Source organism: Micrasema longulum, unplaced genomic scaffold, assembly GCF_059751315.1.
Source record: "Micrasema longulum isolate JH-2025_06_02 unplaced genomic scaffold, ASM5975131v1 h1tg002111l, whole genome shotgun sequence".
Classification (NCBI taxonomy): Eukaryota; Metazoa; Arthropoda; class Insecta; order Trichoptera; family Brachycentridae; genus Micrasema; species Micrasema longulum.
The window spans coordinates 42,520-69,823 of record NW_028279277.1 but is presented as its reverse complement, the minus strand read 5'-3'; the positions used below and the strand labels follow the sequence as shown (position 1 = coordinate 69,823).

General features: G+C 37.6%; 1 protein-coding gene across 1 annotated transcript; it reads right to left on the bottom strand.

Moving 5' to 3' along the window:
- Nucleotides 1–90: 90 nt before the first annotated feature.
- On the bottom strand, nucleotides 91–27,304 carry mura (ring finger protein murashka). The gene is made up of 14 exons (XM_088239282.1): nucleotides 26,825–27,304; nucleotides 23,899–24,045; nucleotides 22,671–22,816; nucleotides 21,391–21,479; nucleotides 17,869–18,014; nucleotides 17,027–17,174; nucleotides 13,667–13,753; nucleotides 12,833–12,946; nucleotides 10,997–11,104; nucleotides 10,083–10,287; nucleotides 9,939–10,002; nucleotides 8,639–8,823; nucleotides 6,390–6,502; nucleotides 91–2,334 (listed from the first exon to the last, which is right to left on the bottom strand). Exons 2-14 carry the CDS (start codon nucleotides 24,012–24,014, stop codon nucleotides 2,269–2,271), a joined length of 1,587 nt encoding a protein of 528 aa, XP_088095408.1. The 5' UTR covers nucleotides 24,015–24,045; nucleotides 26,825–27,304; the 3' UTR covers nucleotides 91–2,268.

Here is a 27,304-nt window from a genome sequence, read left to right as displayed (position 1 = left end):
CAATTGAGAGAATAAAGCTGCCGAAGCTGCTCGCGATATTCGCACGGTGATGCTATGAAATATTTAATAATTTTTTTTCGGTGTCCTCCGTTTTTTTCAATGTTTTCTCCTTCACTACGTTGTTGGACGCGTACACCATTATGCCCATGTTCGAACGTCCACATTTCTCAATCCTTCCGTGTGTTGATTTTTATTATAAAAGAAACGTGTTAGTTTTCTCGACGCGATATTGCACGGCCCTCGGCCTGGGGGCGTCTGAAGCGTGAGCCTGATCACCGGCGCGGTGCCTTACGCACCATTGAAATATGTCAACATATAATCTTGATGGATGGAAATGTTTTCTCTCGCGTGATATTCTTGATTTTATTTAGCGTAAGACTGATTTAAAAAAATTAATTAATTTTACAATGTAGATAGGACCGTTTGAACTGTATGAGAAATGATCTTATTGAAAAATACATATAGACGAACGCGCCTTACATTTAAAAAACAAATTAAATCTAATTTAAGGCAGACAGACACCTCAAAAATCCGCTTGCGCAATTTTTTGCGAGCGATCGCTTCACACCCTGTATAAAATTCACCACTCCGTCCATGTCTGAACGCCCGTATCCACTCCCGATACGCGTCAAAGTTGAAAAAAAAAATTTACCAAAATTACTGCAATATTTCATAGTCTCTGGGCGGGCGCCCGGACAGTGCGACCGATCGCCCCGTTTGGCGCGGGTGAGAGAGCGATGATGTTACACGGTGCGCAAAGCAATCACTCGTCAAAATCTTATTGAAGTATTATTGTGTTATTGTAGAATCTCGCCTGCATCAACAAAGGTCTATTTTAATGAACGAAAAAACATTAAATGAGAATTTTGGGTGTGCGAGGTTTGTTCGACTCTATGATGAATGAAGAAATAGTAACGATCCCTGAAGCGTAAGACTGATCACCTTACCTTCATGTGACAATTTTTTTTTCAAAATACGCTTTGCTAATCGACACAGCGCTCTATGAACCAGTACGTACAGACAAGATCACAATAACGTTTTTATCAAATGAAGCGCAAGATCGATCATAGTCTGAGATACACCGGATTGCAGTGCGATACCGATATGGTGCCCTATGCACCGTGCATAGATGGAATCGCGAGGAGTAGGGTGGCGACACTTTCCCCGCATCCTACATTTAGCCTATGAAAATTGAGCGAGCAGCATACGCGGACCGGGGTGCGCTGGAGACTAACCGAAACGACACTCGCACGACGCCAACCGTAACATTAACGTACAACTAGAAGCGATACAAAAATATCCAACGCGCACTTAAGCCTAACCGATATTCATACACCACACCGGGGCGAGAGATTTTGCGATACGCCAAGATAACTCGCGTCGGGCGCGACGTCGACAATCGTGTTTTACCCATTGTACTTCGTTGAGCAGTGCCCGAGACACCACCTTAAATTTACACCAATGATTAGATTTACCCCGAAAAAATATTTTAAAATGGCGCATTACAAATATCTCTCACGCTACAAACAGATTAAAAGACAAATTCAACGAACCCAACTAGACGCACTTTCGCACACGAAGGCGTGCAATATGACACACGACGATGTTTCGCATGCGTCTTTTTGAAACTTCTATACATTATACAAATACGTTTTTGAACAAAGAAGCTTTCACGCGCGAGATTTGTAGAATCTTTCGTGAAGACATCGTCGTGTGACGCTCGAAAATGTTCTCCACGCCAGCTCTCCGTCGTGCGACGCCTGGCAATGTCTTTCTTTACGCAGTCACATGCCCACTACCCACTGTCTGTCTCACCGTGTAATTACTGGCGATGTCTATAATCATGTAATCTTGCGACGCCTGGCAATAACAAAAGTTCGAAACTCGCACTGGACACTCCCGGCAATGACGCCTGCTTCGCGTCATGTGACATCCGGCAATTTCTACATCCAATCTCCGACACCTAATAATGTATGTATCCATTCTTGTAACACACGGCCGCTTCTCATCGTGTAATGCCGGGCAATGTCTCTGTCTGCAGTCACAGACGTCCGCTTCTGACAATGTCTCCAATCCTAGTCGCAGACAATGTCTCCGAACCTAGTGGCAGACGCCCACTTCTCGTCGCGCCACACCGCGGCGTCTCCGTTCGGCTCCGCCCCCTCAGCGGACCAGCACGGGGACGGGCAGGGCGCGCAGCAGGCAGGGCAGCAGCAGGTGCAGGCGCGGGGGGGCCCCCGGGGGGCGGAGGGGCGCCCCCCGCAGGCCCTAGTCGCCCCCCGGAGAGAGGTACTCGGACGCGTTGCCGCGGCAGATCGGGCACGTGCGGTTTGTCTGCAAGAGAGGTGAAGACATTGAAATTTTAATAAATTCACCGATAAAATGATACCTCGATAGAAATTCCATCATAGGGCCAACTGAAGAGTAATTTTTATTTATTTATTTATTTTAACATGTTGGACATAATTTAAACTGTACATTGGTTGATTTATTGCCAAATGGCAACTTCTTCCAACCCAACTGAGGATGATGATTTTACCAAATTAAGATATTATTTATTTAATTTTAGTTTTTTTTATTGCAAAAAAAAAACTTGTAACTTATAAAGAATTTTTTGAATATTTTATTTTCACTAACTAACTAACTAACTAACCATCACGCCATTTCCCCGGAGGGGTAGGCAGAGAGGATAGAACGCCACACCACTCTGTCCTGGCACACTTCCTTTGCTTCCTTCACATTCATACATCTTCTCATGCACGCACGTCGATTATTCCGACTTTTCACATGACCACTTTCAAGAATTTGTTGTACCTGATCATGCCATGTCTTTCTCGGCCTTCCTCGACTTCTACAACCGGACACATTCGCATCATAAATCTTTTTAGCCGTTCTTTCATCATTCGTTCGCTCCACATGACCGAACCATCGCAAAAGACCTTTCTTAATTTTGTCGATAATGCTTAACTCAGCCTTGCATTCTGCTCTAATTTCGACATTAGGGCACCTATCATACATTGTTTTTCCGCACATTCGCCTGAGGGATCGCATTTCAACAGCATTCAGTCTACTTTTGTCCCTTTTTTTCCAACTCCATGCTTCGCTTCCACACATTAGGGTTGGTACCAGAACTCCATTATGAACTCCATTTTCACTATAGTCCTTAAAATAAAGCTTGATTAGAATGACAGTTGTCAGCAAAAGTGGGGACATAACTTTGTAGTAACGTCTAAGGAGTGATTTATATTGACATACGAAAAATCATTTGTATCTGCGTGTTAATTTTTTTTTTAATACAATGCTTGACACATAAATCAACACTAATATATAAAATCAGCCTTAAAACTAAAAAAAAAAACTATTGAAATTTATTTCAACAGAGAGGGAAAACATTTTTGAGAATGAAATACGGAAGTCTAGGCACTTGCAGGGCTTATGACCTGTCCATTGGCTGGTTTAATGGTAAAAGGTTCTTTGAACCGTTGATGTATAAATAAATAAATAAATATTGTCAATTTTTAATCCAGAACAATATGTGGTAATGTCACGCGCACGCCCCAGCTGTCGAGGAAACGTGGACGTTTAAACACAGGCAGAATGGCTGTTGATTTGCCTAGTTCAAACTATGCCAAATACTCACCTATTCCACGGCTCCACATGTTGGCGAACAAACGTGGAAACTTAGATTTCTTCAATTTGTCTTTTCACCAATTAAAATCACTACTTTTTAATCACTTCTTTTCCAAATGTAATACTTGTTTTACTGATTTTGCTATGATACATAGCCTCGCCTCTGTTACTTCAATACTTTTTATATATATTATTATTTAACTTAAATAATAATAATTATGGATAACTTATATAGACACATTTTCGTAATATAATACCTCAAGGGCGCTTGACAAAGTGATTATATAAAGATATAAATTTAATTTTAACTTTTTAATTTAAGAAAAATAATGTACTTTGTCACCACATGCTAAGGATTTATTCAAATGATTTACAGAACAAGTGGGTTTTAAGTTTCTTCCGAAGCATCACTTCACTCTCGCAGCCTCGCGCCTCTGCTGGGAGAGCGTTCCACGCCGTAGGGCCTGCGACCGCAAATGCGCGTTCGCCGAATTTAGCGCGCTGTTTGCGTAGAGGTATAATAACTTTTCCTTTCGACGTGGATGTAGCTGATCTAACCGTAACACGTCTGTCAGCTAGTTCATCTGGAATGCAGAGTTCCCTTAGATATTCCGGAGCAGAGTTGCGCAGTGACTTATACATAAGCCGACAGAGCTTGTATTCCACCCTCTGTGGAAAACGTAGCCAGTGCAATTCCCGAAGTAGTGGAGAGATATGATTTAAATTCTTTTATTTACGTAATTATATAAAATCACGATTTACTTGTATATAACATAGAAATTTGTTTAGTCTCCCACCGGTCTGACGATGTCGGTCACGACGAAACCCGATCACTGGTAAAAAATGTATAAAATAATTATAAATAAACCCTTTATTTATTGTTAATTTGCTGCATACCAATGTTATAATTTCTTTTTTTTTTTTTTATATCCCTACAGAGATGAGGTAGAATTATTTTCAAATTCAAGGTTCAGGATTTTGGATATTCGAGCGTTTAAAGGGCTTATGACCTGTCATTGGCTGGGTTAAGTGGCCACTTTATGTAGGTACTACAAAATTCCCCATTACGCTTATTTTAGCGAATATCCACACCAGGTAACATTTTTTGGTTTTTGTATATATGCTACGAATCAAGAACTCATCCACAAGCGAGTTGGAAGCGCCATCTATGCATTGATATTGAAGTTAAGTATTTAATTAGCAGATTACTTTATTTTATGTAGTTAAGACTCATTAGCCGAGTTAAATTAAGTACTAGTAAACGCCTGCAGATGACTCTGCAATTTATTTTTACTTATATTTTTACCAGATTTTTTATAACATTTTTTTTTGGTTCGTGTACAAATCTGGATTTGTGTGCAGGTACACGAACCAAAAAAAAAAAAGTTATAATTTCTTATTTAATTTTCCTTTATTTTCTGCTGATTTTGTGTTATGTATCAATATGTTATATTCTTGCGTACAGGTGTTAAATTTAATTATTATTTATTTATTATTTTACATATTTATTACAGCAACAAGTAATTATTTATACAACAAATTAATTCAGTAGTAAAAGTAAGCATACACATTTTTTATTTTTGCTCTTGGTTCATCTAAACTGCCTAACTAGAGAAAGCTTCCCCGTTCTAAGGCAGTAAATTATATATTTTATAATGATATTTAAAAGTATTTACAGTTTTATCATAATGTCATGTAATTCTTCATTAGCAGAATATCCTCTGATTTTACTAATGTCCGTACAATCAAAACTCTTCATTGCTCGACTGTTCGCCCTCTTCTAGAATATGCCTCCTAGAATAGTGCTCTGGTCTCCATTCTATGTCGATCGCATAAATCACATTGAATCAGTCCAACATCGCTCGCTTCGAAAAATAGCGTGGATGCTCGCACTAGAGAGAGATAATTATTCTTACGCTGAAATAGAGTCAATGTTAAATATTTCCAGTCTACAAAAACGTAGAACTAATATTGACTCCATATATATGTTCGGCATACTAAATGGTATGATCGATGTTCCATCATTACTGGGACAAGTCAAATTCAATATTCCGACTCGTAGATTGAGAAACAACGAAGTACTGTTCATCGATCAGCATAGAACAAACAATGGCTTAAATTCTCCAATGACCCGCCTTTGTCGTATTGTTAACTCGAGACAAGATCACCTGGACTTTTTTGGTTGAAGTTTACAAGGATTTAAACGAGCACTAAATAAATAGTCCAGATCTTGTCTCGATGTCCCTTATGTTTGTCAATGCTTCTTTCTTTTTTCTTTAAATGTTTTAAACTATTCTTTTATTGTAATATTTAAACCTTTTAATTTGTATACATGTGCTTTTTCAGTCTTAAAGGTAAACAATGAATATCCAGAGAAAACATAAATAATACCAAAATCTCTATATCCTAAGTCCCAAGTCATTACTAGTAAAACAAGCAAGCAGCTCACGTCCTTCTACATCGGACAACAAATTCTCTGACTCCCCCCGACCAATATGGATTAAGAATGCAGTCAACACCTTCCTCAGCCTGGCGATCCCACCACATTTCCACGAAGCTGGGATAAGGTTATATACCCTCGGGCCTATTGTTTTTCAATATTATTTTATACTTTGTCAAAGGCGTAAGCCGTCGAAATAAATAAAAAAAGTGATTAAAAAAATGTTTCCCCTCTCTGTTGCTACATATTTGGATTTGTGTCCGATTTGTGGTGTCCGACACGGGTAAAGAAGCCGGGTGAAAGGTGATGTGCGACTCACCCGCAGCCACTTGTCGACGCACTTGGCGTGGAACTCGTGCGAGCACGGGAGCACGCGCAGCAGCTGGCGCCCCTCCCACTCGCACATGCACACGACGCACGTGCTCTGCTCGCCTGGAAGAAAACACGTCACGCGCACAATTAAAACGACATACGCATTAAGGGCAATTAAAATATGACAGTAAATAAAATATCACTCGGTAAATAGATCAGTTCTCACCTCGCTGCTTCTCCGCTGCCCGGATGGAGCGTATGGCCACTCCAAACCGAAAGAACCACATTTAATACAAGCGGACTTTCCTCCGCTCGATTTCCTATTTCGATTATGATGGGAAGATAAAGACGTCATACCTTCACCTCGACGGTAGCGATTACAAAGATATACTACCGACCCCCCAACTTTGGTACGTACATCGATATGAAACAAGGAGAAGCGTACGTCACGCTACACATATCTACGCTCTAAAATGACATAGCTTCAATATGATGTCATAGTTGAAGATAAAATTCTCCCGACCGATTACTAAGATATACTATCGATACCCCCACCATCAAGTTTTGATGTAAGTACATCTGTTTATACCGACGGGTCTAGAATCTCGATACGTTTATCTACGCATTAAGTGACAACAATTTTGTCCCACCGAGCAATTTTCTTTTAACTACGATTTATTTAAATTTTTAATCGTTTTGAGATGGGCACTTTTTTTTTTAAAAGCCTATTAAAAATATGAGAGAGATATAAGTAAATTTTGAAGTCGAATGAAATTCCGACATAACGGTCAGTTTAATAAAACAAACGCCTAGATGCAAAAAATAATGTCGCTAGGTTCTGTCCTATTGACATATAAGAGTATCTAGGCGTTAGAAAGTTACCACTGTAAAAAATAAATTTAGTTATCATATTTTTTCCATCTGTTTTACTATCTTTCTGAGAGAACGTATCAAGAGCCTGCTTTGTAATCGCTCAGTACTACCTCAGTAGATAAATGCAAACGATCGTTAAGCATATCGTTTTGGCAACGGTTAAAAGTCGTATAAAAATCATGTTCTAGCGAACATTTTTTGCTCGAATTGGGATTTATCGGAGTTTATAATCGCTTTGAAGTGAGCACTTTTTATTACAGAAGCCTATTTAAAATATAAATGAGAACTATTTTAAATGTTAATGACGTAAGGAACGCGGACTAATTTTAAGCGGTCAGTAAAAAAAAATTAGAATATCACATTGATAATCCAAAGGCCCTAATTTCATTATATTATACAATTGTCAGAAGCCATTTGGAATACGCATCTCAGATATGGAATCCCCAGTATGCCATATATACAACAAGAATAGAAAATATTCCAAACAAATTTATAAAGTACCTAAGATACAAAACCGGTATTTCTCATGTATCAGCTCTCGCTGCCTCCACCTACCGTGGAATCACTTCTCTACAGTACCGCAGAGTGTGTGAGGACCAACTACTGCTTCACAAAATTATGACAGGAATAGTTGACGGAGCAGAACTACTTAGTTTAATAACAATACATGTGCCAGCCGGGATTTGTAGACGGCACCACCTGTTCATGTACCAATAAGTAAAACATCGTCTGTTGAAAATGCTTTTTTTCGTAGGACTTTTTCAGTGTGCAATACAAAATTTAAAGATACAGATCACACAAACATCACTCTGTCAGATTTAAAATTTACACTAAAAATGCATTATGTAACTTAGTAGACATTATGATAATAAATATGTACATCTCCCTTCCCCTCCTTATCCTCTCTTCAAGCATCCTTGTCCTGATCCCGCCCAATTTACAATAACTTAATGTTCTTAAAAAAATATTTAAAAAATCTTTGATTATTGAAAAATATTTTTGAGTACATGAAAATAACATTTTTATATGTATAAACTTATATGTATTTATTTGATATGTAATATATTTTCAGTACTAGCTTTGTATACTTTGTGGAAATCTGTTATTAGTTCTGAGTTTATACACTATATTTGTTTGTTTACTATAAATATGTATGTAGAACTGTTGATTTCCCAAATAAAATAAAATATGCAGACAATTTTATCTTTTACACAAGATACTTGTTAATGTTTTTCTTTATAAACAGTCGAAGATAACTCTGTTAACTTTCCAACTCGGGATTTCAACCAGAGTCCCGCTCGGTATTCTTCACCTGCCCGGACAGTCGTAGAAATGGCGCTAGATAAATTACCCAGACGCAGTTCTGGCGGCCGGCGGTCTCACCTTGATGGGTGGCGGCCTCGTACTTGTAGCTGGGCAGCTGGTCGATCTCGGGCTTGGAGAGGCCGCGCGGCTTGGCCTCCCCCAGCCGCTCCGCGAGGCTCAGCAGCGCCTCGTAGTTCTCCGTCTCCGTGGGCTCCGCGCCGGCGGCCTCGGCGCCCCCGTACGGCGACAGCGGGAACATGGCCCTGCGGGGGACGAACACGGTGAGTATTGGCCGCGGGGGGTGGAGACGGCGGGGACACGGCCCTGTGCGTCGTCCCCGAGCATCGTCGGTGGTTGCATCATCGTTTCTATCATTGACATCGTCACAATCATAACCATAAATACATTCGGAGCTTACGAAACCCTACTTCGAGAAAGTCATTTTATTTAATTAATAAAAAAACAATAACAATCTCAACTTATGTATTTAACGTTTCACAGATCAGTAGTAAAAGCAGTTTTAATCACATTTAATTTTTGTGTTCTCTCCGGGAATTGAACCCGGAACCTTCGATGCGCGAGTCAAGCGTCTTCACCACGGAGGCTGCCGGGATATTTAATATATTATAACTGTGTGGTTTTTGAACCCATATTTCTAAGTAACAGATTAATATTTTTTCATTTATTTTTTTGAATAAATATTTGTGTTTTTACGATTTACCCAAAGCGTTTATTTAATAGAAAATGAGAACCAAGTTGCGGCAGAGCGTGGTGGATGCTCGGACCTCTGAGCTCTGGGTCTGGTCCGCGACACTAGCCACAGGACCACACCCCCGGTTCATTATTTCACATATTTGAATTTCGCTGGTGCAAATATGGAAAATATTCCAAAACTGCTATTTTTATTTATTTATTTATTATTTATCACGCCATTAATTGCATTTAGCCGGCGGTTGACGAGCCAAATGTCAAGAAAAACGGCCGCCATAGAAATTGTAATTTAATTTTTACTTTTTTGTATTAGATACTCCTGTACGGAGTAAGTCATTAATATAGACGAGGAATAGGAAAGGCCACGAAACCACACCTCCGGTTCATTATTATATTTAGATTGCTTCCAACAGCAAAAAATAAATAGTGAGGCTCAAAGGGGTGAAATTTCGCAGTGCCCGAGATTCAAAAGAGGCCCGTAGGGCCGAAAAAGTTAGACCCGAAGGGCCGAAAAAATGACACCCGAAGGGCCGAAAAAATTAAACCCGGAGGGCCGAATTTCCTTTACAATAGTAATCATTGTAATCATAATCACATACACCGTTTTCACTACTATGGTCCATTATCACATCGTCACACGCACAGAACAGAGGGAATGAACACTCACAGGAAGTTGAGGAAGAATCCGGGCGGCATCGGCACCGGTCCGCCGCTCAGGTTGGCCAGGAGCCCTGCAAGCAAACGCACATTAGAGAACCGCGGACAGGGGTGACGCTCCGGATGCACGCCGACTGAGGCGGGGGGGGCTCACCGTGGTGGTGGTGGTGGTGGTGGTGGTGCAGCGGCTGCAGGTGCAGTAGCGGCGAGGGCTGCTGCGCGGGCGGCTGCGGCGGCGGCGGCGGCGGCGGCGCCAGCGCGGGCGGCGGCGCCGGCGGCGGCGCGCGCGCCCAGCGGCGCCGCGCGCGCTGCGCGCCGCCGGGCCGGTCGCCGCTGCGTCGCTCGCCGCGCCCCGCGAACTGCAAGACACATTTGAAATGTTTTATACATGACTTTGAAAAAAAAAAATTTTTTTTTTGTCACTAGAAAAACGCGACATGTTTGGCATTGATAATTGTGACGTCGAGATTCGTGACAATTTTCTATGAAAATTTTAACGGTAAGGAACAAAATTCAAAATTAACATGAATCGTGACGTATTAGGGGCGTGGCCAATGCAATGATCGTTTTTGCGGGAATTAAAAAATAAAAATTTCAAAATATTTTTATGGTTTTTTTTTCTGGACAGTTTCATATTACTTTAAAAATGTATAAAAAAAAAGCGATTCAGTAAAAAAAACTGTTCTACATTTTTCAAGGGAGGAACAAAAAAGTGTAAAACTGAGGAAAACGCTAAAGTGAGGAAATGAATGTATGAAATGAAAATGAGACGACTCCACAAACGGGCAACCGATCGAAGCCAAACTGGCTGTGCACAACGCGGTTTTAGTACCTACACTTAATAGAGAAATACAGTAAAACATCGTTTTTACATTTTCCTGCTTTTTACGCCGAAATGTAAAGGTTCTATTTTTTTCCACAAATTCTCATTCAAATATCCTTCCAATTAACGTAAAAGAATAAAATATAAAATAAAACACATTAATATTAACAGCTCCCGGGGAGTTGAATCCAGTCCCTGTCTGCAAAAATTTGGACAAACTCTAAATATTGTCGACGATTTATCACCTGGGGGCCCAGCAGTATCGGCGGCGTCAGGGGCGAGGGGAGCAGGGGGGAGTCGCTCCCGGAGCTGGCCGGGCCCAGCCCCATGCCCAACTCGGGACCGTCGTTTCTCTGTAAACGGACAAAGGGTATTAATGAAGAACTCGGTGTTTCTTCTTCATCCTCATCTAAATGAATGTTAATTGCATCGACAAATTACACTGTAAATACCATAGTTATTACACTGTTAATACCATAGTTATTACACTGTAAACGCCATAGTTATACACTGTAATACCATAGTTATTACACTGTAAATGCCATAGTTATACACTGTAATACCATAGTTATTACACTGTAAATGCCATAGTTATACACTGTAAATACTATAGTTATTACACTGTAAATGCCATAGTTATACACTGTAATACCATAGTTATTACACTGTAAATGCCATAGTTATACACTGTAATACCATAGTTATTACACTGTTAATGCCATAGTTATTACACTGTAAATGCCATAGTTATACACTGTAATACCATAGTTATTACACTGTAAATGCCATAGTTATACACTGTAATACCATAGTTATTACACTGTAAATGCCATAGTTATACACTGTAATACCATAGTTATTACACTGTAAATGCCATAGTTATACACTGTAATACCATAGTTATTACACTGTAAATGCCATAGTTATACACTGTAATACCATAGTTATTACACTGTAAATGCCATAGTTATACACTGTAATACCATAGTTATTACACTGTAAATACTATAGTTTTAACACTGATGGTGAATGGTAATTATATTTATTTATTCATGCATTTCATAATATATACAGTTTTTTGTTCACTTTGCCCAGCTGTATGAAACAGTACTTATGATTTTCTTGTTGTATTACTGTAGAATGTTTTATTATTTAAACTTTCTACTGAATATGCTGTATAATTTTTAGGTTAATTTTTTAAATATAAATCTTGTATAATTTTAGGTTTATTTTTTGTATAAATCTTGGGTATAAGGAAATTTCTGTTTTTAAAAAAAATATATATATATTAATCCAAATATGTTAGTATTATAAATGTTTGTAAAAGGCAGATTTGCCATTTATGTTAATAAAATTAAATTAAATTTAAATAAATTTTTAGAACGAATTTTTTTTTTTTAAATAATAAAAAAAGCAAATGGTTGCTTACTTCTGCTGGGGAGAAACGAGGAGGGGAGGGAGGAGACTGATATGCCGACAACAGCTCCCTTCGCTTCTCCCCAGCAGAAGTAAGCAACCATTTGTTTTTTTTAATATTTTATTTTAAAAAATTGTTCCAAATATTTTTTTAATATACTAATATGTCTTCTTGCCCATGCTGATCATCGTGGTATCGAATATGACAGAGTTTAAAGAACACCATGTATATAAAAATATGTAATGATATAAAAAATATATTAAGATGAATATTTTGTACTTATGAATAAAATCAAGAAAAGACACAATTTTAAAAAAAAAAACACTAATACAGAAATTTAAACAATTTTGAAAAATACTAAATGTTAAAAAAATAAATAAATTGTGTTATCCAAAATAAATAAATAAATCCTCATCATTTCCTTTCTGCACCTAATGGTGCATATTGTTGACCTGAAACTGTAATGTTTTAAAGTGGTTCATTTTTATTAAAAAAAAAAAAAATATATTTTTTGAAACAATTTTGATAAACCGACCAGTCTATACTGACGAGGCAAAAGATAAATCTGTTTCAGTCGGAGAAAGCGATTTTAATTTTTGTGTTGCTGCATCCGTTGTCTTATTTTCAAGTTCCTCGAAACGCGGCGAAACAAACGATCACTCACCTGAGGATGGTGCATGTAATGATGCGGTGACGGGAAACCTCGGGGGGCCGGGAAGCCGCCCCCGTAGCCGCCGAGCGCCAGCTGCGTGCCCCCGTGAGTGTACACGCCGTGGACCTGATTTTTTAAAAATATTTATAATTTTAAACCCATCAGTCGAGGCCGGACGGAAGAGATGAGGAAATGTGGGCATTCAAACATCAGGCAGAATGGCCACGTAAACCGGCCAATGACAGGTCATAAGCCCTGTAGAATTTCTTCTATAAAACGTTCTCCATCATTGTCTTATAGTCCTTAAAATATAGCTTGATTAGAATGACAGTAACGTCTAACGAGTGATTTATATTGACACACGAAAAATCATTTGTATCCGACATGTTAATTTTTTTTTTTAATACAATGCTCGACAAATAAATGAACATAAATATATAAAATCAGCTTTAAAACTAAAATAAACCTAATTATTAACGACGTTCTTACAAGGTTACATCATTTTGCCAAAACGTTAGAGATGGGACAAATTGATTGAATAAAAAAATTATTCATTTGATGTTGTTCATGAAAAAATTATAATTATGTCTTATTTTTTGGTAAATAATTGTCTTAAGCACACTATAATAGGCTTGTTTTTGCGTTTTTATATCAATTTTCGGAAACAGAGTTTCATGTTTGAATGAAAAAACTGATAAAATCGATTTGATCGGTGCATGGTCAGTGATCAGTAATTTCGCTGGTGACATTAATTTGGCAGAATCGAGCTGTATATTAAGGACTACGGTCACAGAGATCGTTCACGTCGACGTTGGATACAATCGTCGAGCAGATCGACATTCTCACCTGGCAGGAGAGCGGGGGGGCGGGCGTGCAGAGGGGCGGGTAGGGCCAGACGTCGCGGGCCCGGCCGATGGGCACGCTCACGGCGACCTGCGGACGACGAAAACGACACGTGAACGGGGATCGCGATCGGCACGCCGAACGCAACGTAATTTGATCATCGGTCACGCGGTGATCATAATACGCGGCTACAGACGTGGCAATAGAGAAACGTTACATTTATTTAAACAATTATGGATCAAAAATGAAAGACATAACCCCCACAATACATCACATACAAATAATATAATCACTAGATCCTCAACACAAAGACAACTTAAACGAATACAAACTAATACCACTTTCGGACAAAGGAATTTTGAGTATTATTCAATTAAAATCTATAACCTACTTCCACTGTCCATTGAAACAATTAGTAACGAGAAAATGTTTAAAAAGGCTATAAAAAATGGATAGTGGAGCTGGGTAGAAGTAAAATGGATTGTCTCATTCGCCCATACCAATACTGAATCAACTGCTCCACAACTGTAAGCTTATGTTAGGTTTTTTTTTATTTTCATTGTGTGTTTTGTAATATAAATAATATAGATGTACATAATAAATTGTAAATTCAATATGGGATTGCCCTGAACTGTTATCTCTCATCAACTTCAGGGTGCCTGGAAGAATGGCTAGACAGGTGCCACCGTTTTGTAGCAACAATTCACGGACAGTGTATACTTGTAATGCCGTATTAAACAGACATCATGAACTCGGCAATAGTTATTCCCACGTATCTGATATATTTAGTGTAGGGTATTGTTCCTATAGAACAAACCTTTTGCACTTTTTCAAAGATGGTGAATGGTAATCATATTTATTTATTCATGCATTTCATAATATACACAGTTTTATGTTCACTTTGCCCAGCTGTATGAAACAGTACTTATGATTTTCTTGATGTATTACTGTAGAATGTTTTATTATTTAAACTTTCTACTGAATATGCTGTATAATTTTTAGGTTATTTTTTTAAATATAAATCTTGTATAATTTTTGGTTTAATTTTTTTTATATAAATCTTGGGTATAAGGAAATTCATGTTTGAAAAAAAAAATATATATATCGAGCCAAATGTTAATATTATAAATGTTTGTAAAAGGCAGATTTGCCTTTCATGTTAATAAAATAAAATAAATACCTTGTTTTTAAAACTGTCTGAATATTTGTTAATTATGTTTGTTTTTTAAGTACTAAATAAAAAAAACTAAATTGTTAAGTGTCCTCGGCACGGGAAACCCCAGTGAGGTCACATTATTTTGATTATTAATTATAGTTTGTAAGCGAAAAATATAAATAAGTAAATAAAAATCAATCAGAAGCCAAACTTATAGACCTAAGACAAATATATTGTTTTCAATGTTTAAAATATATATTTAAGAACCGAAATTTATTTACGGGCAATTCAAATAGATCGAGTCAAAGAAGGAATCGTGTGTTAGAAATAGCACATTGTTAAACGAGACGGGGCCAGCACAGAGACATGCATATTTTATAGGCCCAAAATTTTTTAATTCTTTTTTTACTGATAATATTTCATTGATTACAAACTTTCAAAATTTTCCTTCTTTTAAAAAACACGCACTACCCTGGATACAAACTAAAGATACGAACTCTTTTTTTCTAGGATTTATTTTGTTGCCCTTTAATAATATGGAATATTTTTGTGTTTCTTTTAAATATTTTTTATTCCCCTTTTTAATTACTATAAAAAAAATACCATATTATCTTTTACAGAATATCTTATTTTTTCTTTCTTATGTTACACAAAAATATTATAACTGTCCATTATTTATTATAGGAGCAAAAATTCATTAACATTTTCTTGTATACCCACGAACAGGCTGTGCCTTTGTGGGATTTTTGTTTACTATTTTTACTATTAATATGTATTTCATTGTTATGTAATTATGCTTTATTTTTTTAATACTCTGTTTTATCATTTATGTTTATTGTAAAAAACAAAAAATAAAAAAATAAAAATTAGGGTCTGTGAAATTCTGTCAAGTAAAAAAAACTCACAACCAGTGAGCAGTTTCATCGCTTTCGCGATATCTTCGAGAATGGTATCTTTATAAAATTCGACGCATTTAATTTTATTTATTCGTACAAATACAGTAAAAACACCCTTTTAGTTTTTCAAAGGAACAAAAAAAATAATAAAACTGAATAAAACGCTCAAGTAAGGAAATGAAAAATGTATGGAAGAAATAGGAATTACATGAAAATAAAATTAACATTTTACAACAGAGATGAAGAACATTTAAGAGAAGGTAATATAGAAGTCCAGGCATCTACAGGGCTCATGACCTGTCAATGGCTGGTTTAAGTGGCCACTTTACACACTGTGTAACATTCACCATTCTGCCTATATTTGAACATCTATATTCCTTCAATTCTTTCATCTGTTGATGTTTGTGAAGTTAAAGAGCTGAAACCTTTATTTATGCGGGTCCAGTCCAGTCCTTGTCTACAAAAATTTGGACAAACTCAAAATATTGTTGATGAAAATAAAATTTATTTGCTACACTATAGTGTACGTATACTTCCAGAAAAATTGTAAAAACATTCAATAATTTCACAAAATATATTTTTTCAAACAATATTATGTAATCTGTTTTTTATTTGATTTAAAAATAGCGTGTTAAAATTATTTTAAGTGTAAATAAAAAAAAAACGAAAATATAATTTTGAATTTTCATAAAATAATTTTTCCCCTAAATGTTGGGAAATTTTATTTATACGGTATCACTTTTTTTTCTATGGCATCACTGAAAACAACTGTCATATAGATCGCGGCAAAATTATTTCCACTTTTATGACAACTTTTTAAACCATCTTTTTTATAGCTTTAAATATGTCTATTGTTCTGTTTTAAACATCGCAATTTAATGATATTAAAACTTTATTGCTCCTAAACGTTTGTCAACTGCGTATCATGATTTGTACAAGTCAATATGACGTTTTTGTTCAAATGAAAACTAAGACTAACCCTAAAGGAAGACACTTAAACAAAAAGGTTCATTACACTGCACCTGCTTTGAATTTAGGTTGAGACAATAATTTATCCTTTCTTAGTTGTTTACCTGTTTTTATTCTACATTCGCGTGGCGCGGGCCGCGGCATCATTATTACGTCATAATTTATTTTTTTTGACACATCAAATGAATTCCGAAAATTTTTAAGCGTAAAATGAAAAATTTAAAAAATGTTGATTGGGGGAATATTTGTATGAGAATGTATGAGGAAAAATGGGCCATGATCATTTTGGTGTAAAAAGCCGGAAAATGTAAAATCGAGGTTCCTGGCGCCTTCCGTTCTCACCTGGTGGTTCATGTCGAGCATGAGGGGCTGCGGCGGCGGCTGCGGGGGCGGCTGGGGCGGGGGGCTCGGCAGGAAGTGCGGCGGCGCGTGGTGCACGCCCCCGTACGCGCCCTCGGGGGCCCAGCGCTCCAGGTAGCGCATCGGGGGGCTGCGGACAGAGAATTACGTCGTAATCAATTCAATATGCATCGGTGTTACAATTCAAAGCCAAGGCCCGCAAAGGAATGTCAAGTAGACGAAAGTGAACATTTTCGACACCTCTTTCTGTTCGCGTTAAATCAAGGGAATAAAGTTGGAAACGCTTCTCATGATATTTGCGCCGTGCACGGTGAATTATTTATGTTCAAAGCCTTTACTTTGTGGTCAAGCATTTTAATAAAATGTTAGTAAACACTAGAATTACTAACATTACTTACCGACTCTTTATGTCTACCGGTTTCGAGACGTACCCATTTCTTTACTACACCAACACGCAAATACAAAAACACACTATCACCGTAGTATGCGTAGTATTGTGCCAGCAGTTCGTACGAACTATGCCCAGAACTCTCCACTTATATCTCCTCGGCACGGGAAACCCCAGTGAGGTCACATTATTTTTATTATTAATTATAGTTTGTAAGCAAAAATATGAATAAATAAATAAATACGTTTAGCTTAACATTTAAAATGCGCGTTTTAAAACACACATTTTGCTCAATATATTCAATATATTTTTGACACTTGTGCAGTAATAGTGTAGCGAGAGATTTTTTTGAAAAATATATGTAAATCAATAAACAAAACCGTTCGATCCAACAAAACCGAAATAAATAAATGAATTCGGGCGGCGCTCGGGGTACCTGTTCTGCTGCTGGTGGTGGTGCGGCGGGGACTCGGGCGCGCTGGGCTCCCGCTGGCGGGAGATCCGGCGCCGCTTGCGCGAGGGGCTCTCCGTCTTGCGGCCGCGCTCGCGCGACGGCCCCGCGAGGCTCCCGTCCTGCATCATCTGCGCCATTTTCAGAAATTAAATATCACATCGATGAAAGAGTGAAGCAAACGAATTCAGAGTACTGAATATTATTCAACAGTATATATTGAGAACGGTAGTGGTTACTCGCATAAATAGAGACATTTACCCGAGCGTCAACCACAACCGTAATACAAGATACTCTAATAGGGATCTGATACTAGGTGAAGGGGTCAACACTGTTCTGGCATCGAGACAACACTATTGCGTAGGCAAAAAGGTCCATAACCTTTTGCCAGAATCGTGGAAAGACGGGAGTGTTGTCAAGTTACGGAAGGTGTTGACCCCGCTCTTTCGTGACACTGGTCGTAGGGGGTCAGAAAAGTTGATGCACGCCACGGATTGGAGATTCTTACTGGATGTCGAAAATAAAATATAAAAAAATAAGGAATAATTAAAAAAATATATATTTATAGATGGCAACCATGAAGTTTCGCATAAATAAATTATCTATGTTTTTTATGAATGTATGTATGTGTATGCGCATGGGTGTATGTACGTGTGTGTGTATATATCGGGGGCTTAGGGTCATAAGGGCGAAACTACAAAAAATGCTGTTTTGTGTTAAGTACTAATCTGGTATCCAAACAAAATATCCTGTTAGTGACAAAAAGATGAAACTCATCCGATAAGTAGTTACCTGGATAAATTTGTGTGAAACTACAAATGAAGCGTTTTGTTTAAAGTCAGAAGAATAAAACACCTTTTACATCATTTTGTTAATTTACTAATGTAAGCGCAAGTTAGGGTCATATAGACGAAAGCGTAGTTTCATATTTTTGTCTCTAAAACATTTTACGCTCTATTAACTGTATTTTTTATTTTCTTTATTTGTTACCCTCAAAAGACAGTATTATTTTTTGAAAACTGTTTTATCATTTATCTCAAAACTGTGTTTTTGTAGTTTCGCCCTTATGACCCTTACCCCCGATATGTGTATGTCTGTATGTATATGTACCAAAATGTGTATACGAATAAGTTAATATTTTGTTTGTCTGTGCTCTATATTAATTTGTTAACTATTATAATATATTAAAATGCCTAGCTTGGAACGGGGTATGTACCCTTGTTAATTGGGCAAAGTGAACATGGAATTGTATTTTGAAGAGAGTGTAAATAAATAAATAATTTGTCATTGAGAGCATAGGACATATATAGATATGTAAACAAATTATGTTTTAAAGAAAGCTTTATGCCTATTGATTATGTACACACTTCTGTTTAAAATGTTGGTGTTCTTGTTTTGTATTTATTTTTAATCGACTTTGACGAACAAATGTTTATCGCGGGAGGCTAAACTAGCAGTTCACAGTGGAGTTCTAGTGCCGACTCTAATGTATGGGAGCGAAGTATGGAATTGGAAAAATGATGATGAAATATTTGGCTGATTTATATGGCGCCATTTTTGTAAAAATCCCCTCAAGGGCGCTTTACAATGAGGAATTCCACTGTTTTCTAATTAATTTTTTTCTATTAGCGTACTATTTAACTAAGCGAAAATGTGATTTTTGAGAGTGACATTTATCAAATAACCCACCAAATGACTGTAATCAGTGTGTCACTTTTCAGTAGTGACGTCATGAAACGGTCGGCGTTCTTACTTTCACTGACCTGACGAGAATCTATGGAATATTGCTTTGATTACTTCATTTAGTTGATCGTAATTTGCTCATTTCTATGTTATGGTTGTTTTTACGAACGTTTCCATTTAGAAAAACCTAGAAAGTTGACATAATCTCTGGTTGAAATGTCAAATTATACGAATTATGCTCTTTTTTTTCTATGGTCAAAACGTTCCTTACAAGGTGCGGGGGCTTTAAGCGTAAACCGGAAATACTACACGTAGATATAAGGAGTGACGTCATTATTTACGATTTTAAAATGAATACTATTTTTAACATCTTTATATTGGCGTGCGTTTTTGAGATATTTCATCCTACTCCAAAATTTGAAAATATTCAAGTGTACACGAAAACATTTAAAAAAATTAATTTCGGAATTCTCGAGTTAGGCTGGAATTCCTCATTCCGTAGACGTTACTACAAAGTTATGTCGTCACTTTTTCTGACAAATGTCATTCTAATCAAGCTATATTTTAAAGACTATAGATCATTTATTTTCTTTACAAGAGTTGATGTATATGTTGACTGATGCTATATTGAAAAACCAATGGATTTTTTATTCGAGAAAACCGCACTGTTTAAATAATTATTGTTGTAAACAATCCTCGGTACCGACGTTCACGTTTCTTTCGTCATCCGTTCGCTCCGTTTTGCAGGCAGCTACGGCAGGACTACAAGCGGTCGTCATTATTTACGATTTTAAAATGAATATTTTTAACATTCTTTATTTATATTGGCGTGCGTTTTTGAGATATTTCATCCTACTCCAAAATTTTTTAATATTCACGTGTACACGAAAACATTTTGAAAAATTGATTCCGGGTCGGGCTGGAATTCCTCATTGTATACCTAACCATACATTCTAACTAAACTAAAATGATATATTATATTTCCAGATTTAAAATTGAGGGTATGATAGTCTAAAGAAGTGGGATTTTAGTTGGGATCTGAACTGACCAGGACGGGACTGTCAATGATTCGTAAGTTTAAAGGCAGTCGGTTCCGGGCAGAGGGGCCGGCGGCGGCAAAAGCGCGATCCCCAAATCTAGTGTTTGGGGAGCGCCGGTTTTTGACAAGTTTTCCTCTTCCTGAATCAAATGCTGACCTAAGAGTAGATTTTCTTTGACATGTATTTTCCCTAATGCAAAGGTCCGATTGGTATTTTGGAGCCATTTCATGAAGGGATTTGAAGACTGTCCAGCACAGCTTGTATTTTATTCTCTATGGGCTTTTTAACCAGTGCCAATCTCGAAGATGTCGCGAGATGTGAGAATATTTGTTTACTCCCGTAATAAGCCTCGCCGCTGCATGGAAAACAGATTGAAGTTTGTTAGTTGGATATTTCGGGAGATTTGCGTATATTCCATTACAGTAATCTAGACGCGAAACGACATAAGCATTTACAAGAGCTTTAGTTGCGTCTATAGGAATATTTCTCCGCACGGATTTGATCTGTCGGAGATGGAAGAAACCAGCACTTAGAAAGTAGGTTAAATGCTGTCAAAATGCGATCCCTCGGGCGAATGTGTGTTAAAACGATGTATGATAGGTGCACAAATGTCGAGATCCGCAAACTGTGCATGGCTGAGACGCGCATCATCGACAGAATCAAGGGGCGCTGCGTCGGTTTGGACATGCGGGGCGAATGGACAACGAAAGAACGGCTAGAAAGATCTATGATTAACCAGGGTAATTAGTTTTGAAGAGTTACAAAGTGCATGTGCAGTACTCACGAGGTGATGGTGGTGATGATGGCTGGATCCCGAAGTCTCCATACCGCTTCCCGAAGCCGCTTGCTCCATCAGACCCATCCCACGAAGTTCTGCATAGGACAAAAACAAGTGAATATAGATCAATTTTTAAAGAGGTGTACCGCAGGATAATATAATTGTCTAACACACATTCAGTAACACAACATACACCAATTAGTACTGTTAGTAGCTCTCCGATTTTGCCAGAGGCGGTCTTTTCGCCCGCGCTGCGAGCGTGTTATAATGGTTTTTTCATGGTTTTAGTACGCCAACTATAAATAATTTAAGAAATTTCTTAAATAATTAATGCTTATTGGGAACAGAAAAAGCATTTTATCAAAAGTCGGAGTAAATCACAAGTACAATAGAAAGTTTACTAATCCTAAGATTCCAATATAATTGCGAAGTTTATCGAGTCCGTCACTTAAATCAGTCGAAAAAACAACAGCGTAATCTAGAATGGGTAGCAGAATTGCCTCTACGAGTGAGCATTTGGTATTAATCGGTATGAATTTTGCCACCTTCTAAAATTAAAAAATATCTTGGGGCTTAAGTCAACATAGTCCTTAAAATATAGCTTAATTAGAAGACAGTTGTCAGCAAAAGTGACGACATAACTTTGTAGTAACGTCTAAGGAGTGATTTATATTGACACACGAAAAATCATTCGTATCTGACATGTAATTTTTTTTTTATCAATACAATGCTTCACATATAAATCAACATAAATATATAAAATCAGCTTTAAAACTAAAATAAACCTAATTATTAACGACGTTCTTACAAGGTTACATCATTTAGCAAAAACGTTAGAGATGGGACAAATTGTTCAATGTAAATTGAACGAATAAAAAAATAATTCATTTGATGTTGTTCATGAAAAAAGTATAAATGTCTTATTTTTTTGTGAATAATTGTCTTAAACACACTATAATAGGCTTGTTTTTGTTGCGTATTCATATCAATTTTCGGAAACAGAGTTTCATGTTTGCATGAAAAAACTGATAAAATCAATTTGATCGGTACATGGTCAGTGATCAGTAATTTCCCATCACTATCGACATGAGTTTGGCAGCTGTCATTTTAACAAAGCTATTTTAAGCACTACAGTACGAGCTCGCCAACACAGATGCTCCGCCATTAACACTCCTAGAGTTTTGTTTTGGCTGCAGAGCCAATGATGGTGATGAATGCGCGTATTCCGAAGTTGTCGGAGTTCCCCGAGCGGTCGTCGGCTCGGATCAGTCGGGACCTGCGATTACCTTGCGGGCGATGGTGGGGCAGATCGTCGCGCAGGCACTCCTCGGGGTGGCGCTGCTGGTGGGGGCCCCCGTTGGCCAGGGGGGGCTTGGGGTAGCCGCGGTAGCTCCCCGGGCCGCCGCTGGCCTCGCCCCGCCCGTTGCCCTCGCTGGAAACACGACGTTTATTTATTTATTCGGTATAGAAAATAATTTAAAAAAAAAAAAAAAAAATATTCACATTAAAAAAATATATCTTTTTGGCATTTACAATAGGTATAAATTAGTTACAAATACACTAAATAAAACTGTTAACATTAACCCAAAAAAATATCCCACAAAGGCATGGCCGGTGTGTTGGTGTGCATTTTATTTTTAATTGAAATAAAGGCTACTGGAAGAATACAATCGACATCTATAAGTTAAAAAATGAGAATTTTTTGTCACTAAAAATGAGAAAATTATAGTAAAAGTATATTACTACAACTACCATCACGCCATTTCCCAGTAGGGGTAGGCAGAGAGAATGGACCGCCACACACGTCTATCCTGACATACAATCCTAGCCTCTTCCACATTCAAACATCTTGTCATACATGCCCTTCGGTTCTGTCTGCTTTTGACATGACCAGACTTAAGATTTTGGTTTATCTGATCGCGCCGCGTCTTCCTCGGTCGTCCTCGTCTCACGTTGCCGTTCATTTTCGCCATATATACTTGTTTTACCATTCTTTCGTCGTCCATTCGTTCTACGTGACCGAACCATCTCAGAGACCCATTCATAATCTTATCAATTATAATTGACTCGGATACCTTGCGTAAATAATACCTAAATCTCGTATACTAGACACAGATGATAATATTTCATCGTTCAGTGAGTAGTCGTATATGATTGGATTATAAAGAATATTTGGACAAACTTAAAATATTGTTAATCGTGTATAAATTATATAGCGCCATTTTCATTAATACCACAATGGCTCATTACTAAATTATTTTGTCAAAAATGTTTCGAGTATGTCGAAATGTTTGTAGACAGGCTGGATTTCCTCCCAAGGGAGTTATTTAGATCTGAAATTGTCGCAACAGAGGAAAAAATTTTGGAGAAGGGACTATGGAAGTCCAGGCATTTACGGGGGTTATACCTGTCATTGGCCGGTTTAAGTGGCCACTTTAAACCATCCGATTAAAGGAAAAGGGACAATGTTTGAATCGCCTTTGAAATATTATTTGCTGCTGTAAGTATAATTACCCAAAGTTCCAATAGTCCTTGTAGCGGGCGTGTCGACGCGGGGGTCGGCCTCCGCCGCCCGGCCGGCCGTAGCCCCTCCTCGAGCCGTGTCCCCCTCCGCCGCAGTTCATGTTCATGTCTGCAGTCGCGCCGCTCACTGCCGCATCACTGGGGCACAAGACGGGAGAGTTAACGCGAGCTTTACGGGGGGATGTGGGAATTGGGGGAATTTGGTAACCGGATGTGGGAATAAACGGGGTTTAGTACGGGAATTTTAATGGGAGATTGTGAGGATTGAGGTGGTTTAAAGAGAGATAATTTTAAATAAAGATTAAGAGAATTAAGGTATACATTTTATATTTTAAGCACTAACTTTGTGGTTATTCATTATAATAAAATAAATAAAACAACTTTGTTTTTAACCACTAATTTTTTATTATTTTTTTCCACGGACCTGTTTCAAAGCAAACAAGCTTCTTTGTTTGGTTTACGTAACTAATGAATTCTTTCCTACAATGTTTGAGTATGTCCAAATGCTTGCAGACTGGCTGGATTTTCTCCCTAGGGAGTTGTTTATATCTAAACTTATTTCAACAGATTGAATTACTACCCGGTAAAAGAAGAAGTATAAAAATTGGAAAATTGTTTTTAGGCGTTGCCCAGTAGGTGATTCGGTTCAGCCGGATGAATCTCACCCGCGTGATAAAGGTTTCAGCTCTTTTACTTCACAAAAGAACGGAGAAATGGCGTAATGGTAGTAGTAGTGGTAGTAGTTTTTTTGCTTTACAAAAGTCAACGGATGGAAGAGTTGAGGAAATGTGGATGTTCAAACATGGGCAGAATGGCGAATGTTACACGGTGTGTAAAGTGGCCACTTAAACCAGCCAATGACAGGTCATGAGCCCTGTAAATGCCTAGACTTCCATATTCCCTTCTCAAAAACGTTTTTTCTCTCTGTTGAAATAAATTTTAATTCTTTCCTATTTTATTTTTATCATGTTAACTAAATACTACACGTGGACCCAATAAATCAAGTCTTTTTTTCCTCACAAGTTGTTGTTTTATTTATTTTATCAGAATCCAGGTAATTTAAAAGGGAATATTATAAGAATTAAGGGGGTTTTAAAGAGAGGTTATGTTAATTAAGGTGGTTTTAAAGGGTTATTATGAGAATCAAGGTGGTATCAAAGGAAGATTATGATGATTAGTGTGAATTTAAAAGAATATTATAAGAATTAAGGGGGTTTTAAGGGGATATTAAAAGAATTAAGGGGGTTTAAGGGGGAAATTTTAAAAATTAAGGGGGGTTTTAAGGGAATATTATAAGAATTAAAGGGGTTTTACGGGAGATTAGGATAATTAAGGTGGTTTTAAAGGGATGTTATAAGAATTAAGGTGGTTTTAGGGGGAGATTGAGGGAATTGACGCGGTTTTATCGAGGGTACAAGGGTATTATCACAATATTAAATAGGGGGCAGTTTAAACAGTTTCGCATAGATTTTTTTAATCTAATTAAAAATATACTCTCTTCTTATTGTTTTTAAATATTTAAAAAATAGTTTTAGTTAGCATCGGTGAAGTGAAAATTGCGTGTACCGTCCAATTGGCAAACAAAATAAATACATTGTTTTTTTAACAAAAACACTTATTTAAAAAAAACGAAACCAAAGAATCGGGTTGTGGTCCCGTGGCTAGTGTTACGGACTCACGGACCAGAGGTCCGAGGTTCAAACCCCACTCTACCCCAACTTGATTTCCATTTTCTAATAGTGAGTTATTTTACAACTCGTTGAAAATGGCCACTAAAATTGAAATATTTGGGTAAATTATAAAAACGCTAATATTTCTTTTTTACCAAAGAAAAAAAAAAGTAAAAATTTATTTCAACAGAGAGGGAAAGGGAATGTGGAAGTCTAAGCATTAATAGGGCTTATGGCATGTCGTTGGCTGGTTTAAGATGGAAGCATAAAAGCTGAAGTGTTTTCAGGCATCGCCCAGTAGGTGAAATAATACTTCACAAAAGTCAACAGTTGGAAGAGTTGAAGAAATGTGGACGTTCAAACATAAGCAGAATGGTGAATGGTGATGAACACAGTGGCGTAAAGTGAACGCTTAATCCAGCCAACGCCAGGTCATACCTGTAAATGTCTAAACTTTCGTATTCCTTCTCTAAAATGTTCGCCATTTCTGTTAAAATGAGAAACTATACCAATTAGGTAATTTATCAAGAAACGAAATGACGCTATATAAGTCGTCTGTAATAAAATTAGTTGGCGTCCGGGCGGATGAAGTTTTTTTTTTTTGTGGAATTGAACCAGAATTTTGGACCTCATGTTTTTCGATTTGACAATGCGGTGACCTATGCATCACCGGGCTCGGATAAGGGTGTGATGAATAAAATTCATTTATCACGAAATGACCACGATAATAAATGCACTTTAGTGCAGTAAAAAAAAATACTAGTTTCTTTTTAAAAAGTCACTGAAACATCACCATTTTGCGATAAAACTATTAAAAATTATACGCAGTACGGTAAAAATCAATTAATTTATGTAAAAACCACGAAAATATACGAAAAATCATCAAAATTCACTAACATGAAACACAATGACACACAGCTGTAACATTTGTCGCAGGCGGGCCAACGGAACAGAAAAATAAAAATGAATTATTCAATTAATAATTAATAAATAAAATATTCGAAGCGTCAATAATTATAATGTATTCAGAAGAACTCGACGTAATTACGCGTCGCGTTTAATCTGGATTCGCGTGCATTTAAAATATTGGAACAAACGTTGAAAATAGTTAATTCATTGCCAACTTGAGGCACTAATCACAAGATTCACTTTCTTTGATACGAGATTTATTAAAACAAAGGTTATTTAAATCGATGCGTTAACTCCAAACGCGCGATTAGCTCATGTAAAAAATAATGCGTAATTGCCTTTGTGAAGATTAACAGCGATCCCTTAATTAACCTTGGTCGAACGCTGGATATAACACAATACGTAAGTCAGTCGTGCACTAGAATAATTTCACTTTTAATTTTGATTGTCAAAAAAAAACACTGGGGCGTGTTTGAATAACGTCTTTTCAACGATTTTTACACGTATTTGCGTGATTTTAATGGTCTGGTCGCGCGGGGCTCGCGCGCGTCGTAAATTCGACGAGATTTTACATTCCTTGTGGAGCCATATCGATCTAGGTGGTGTCACGCCTCGAATTTTGCACAAGTCCGCGACGCGCTCCGCGGCGTGAGACGGGCGAAATTCCAGCACTGGGCCGTCGCTGGTGGTGGTGTCTGCGCGTTGGGACTCTGGGAGGGGCTTTCGCGGCCACTGGTTCCGGAAATCGTCAGCCGTTCGCTCCGCAGGTCCGCAGATCGCTTTGTCCGTCAGACGGGCTTGTTTTCTTGTTTTGGACT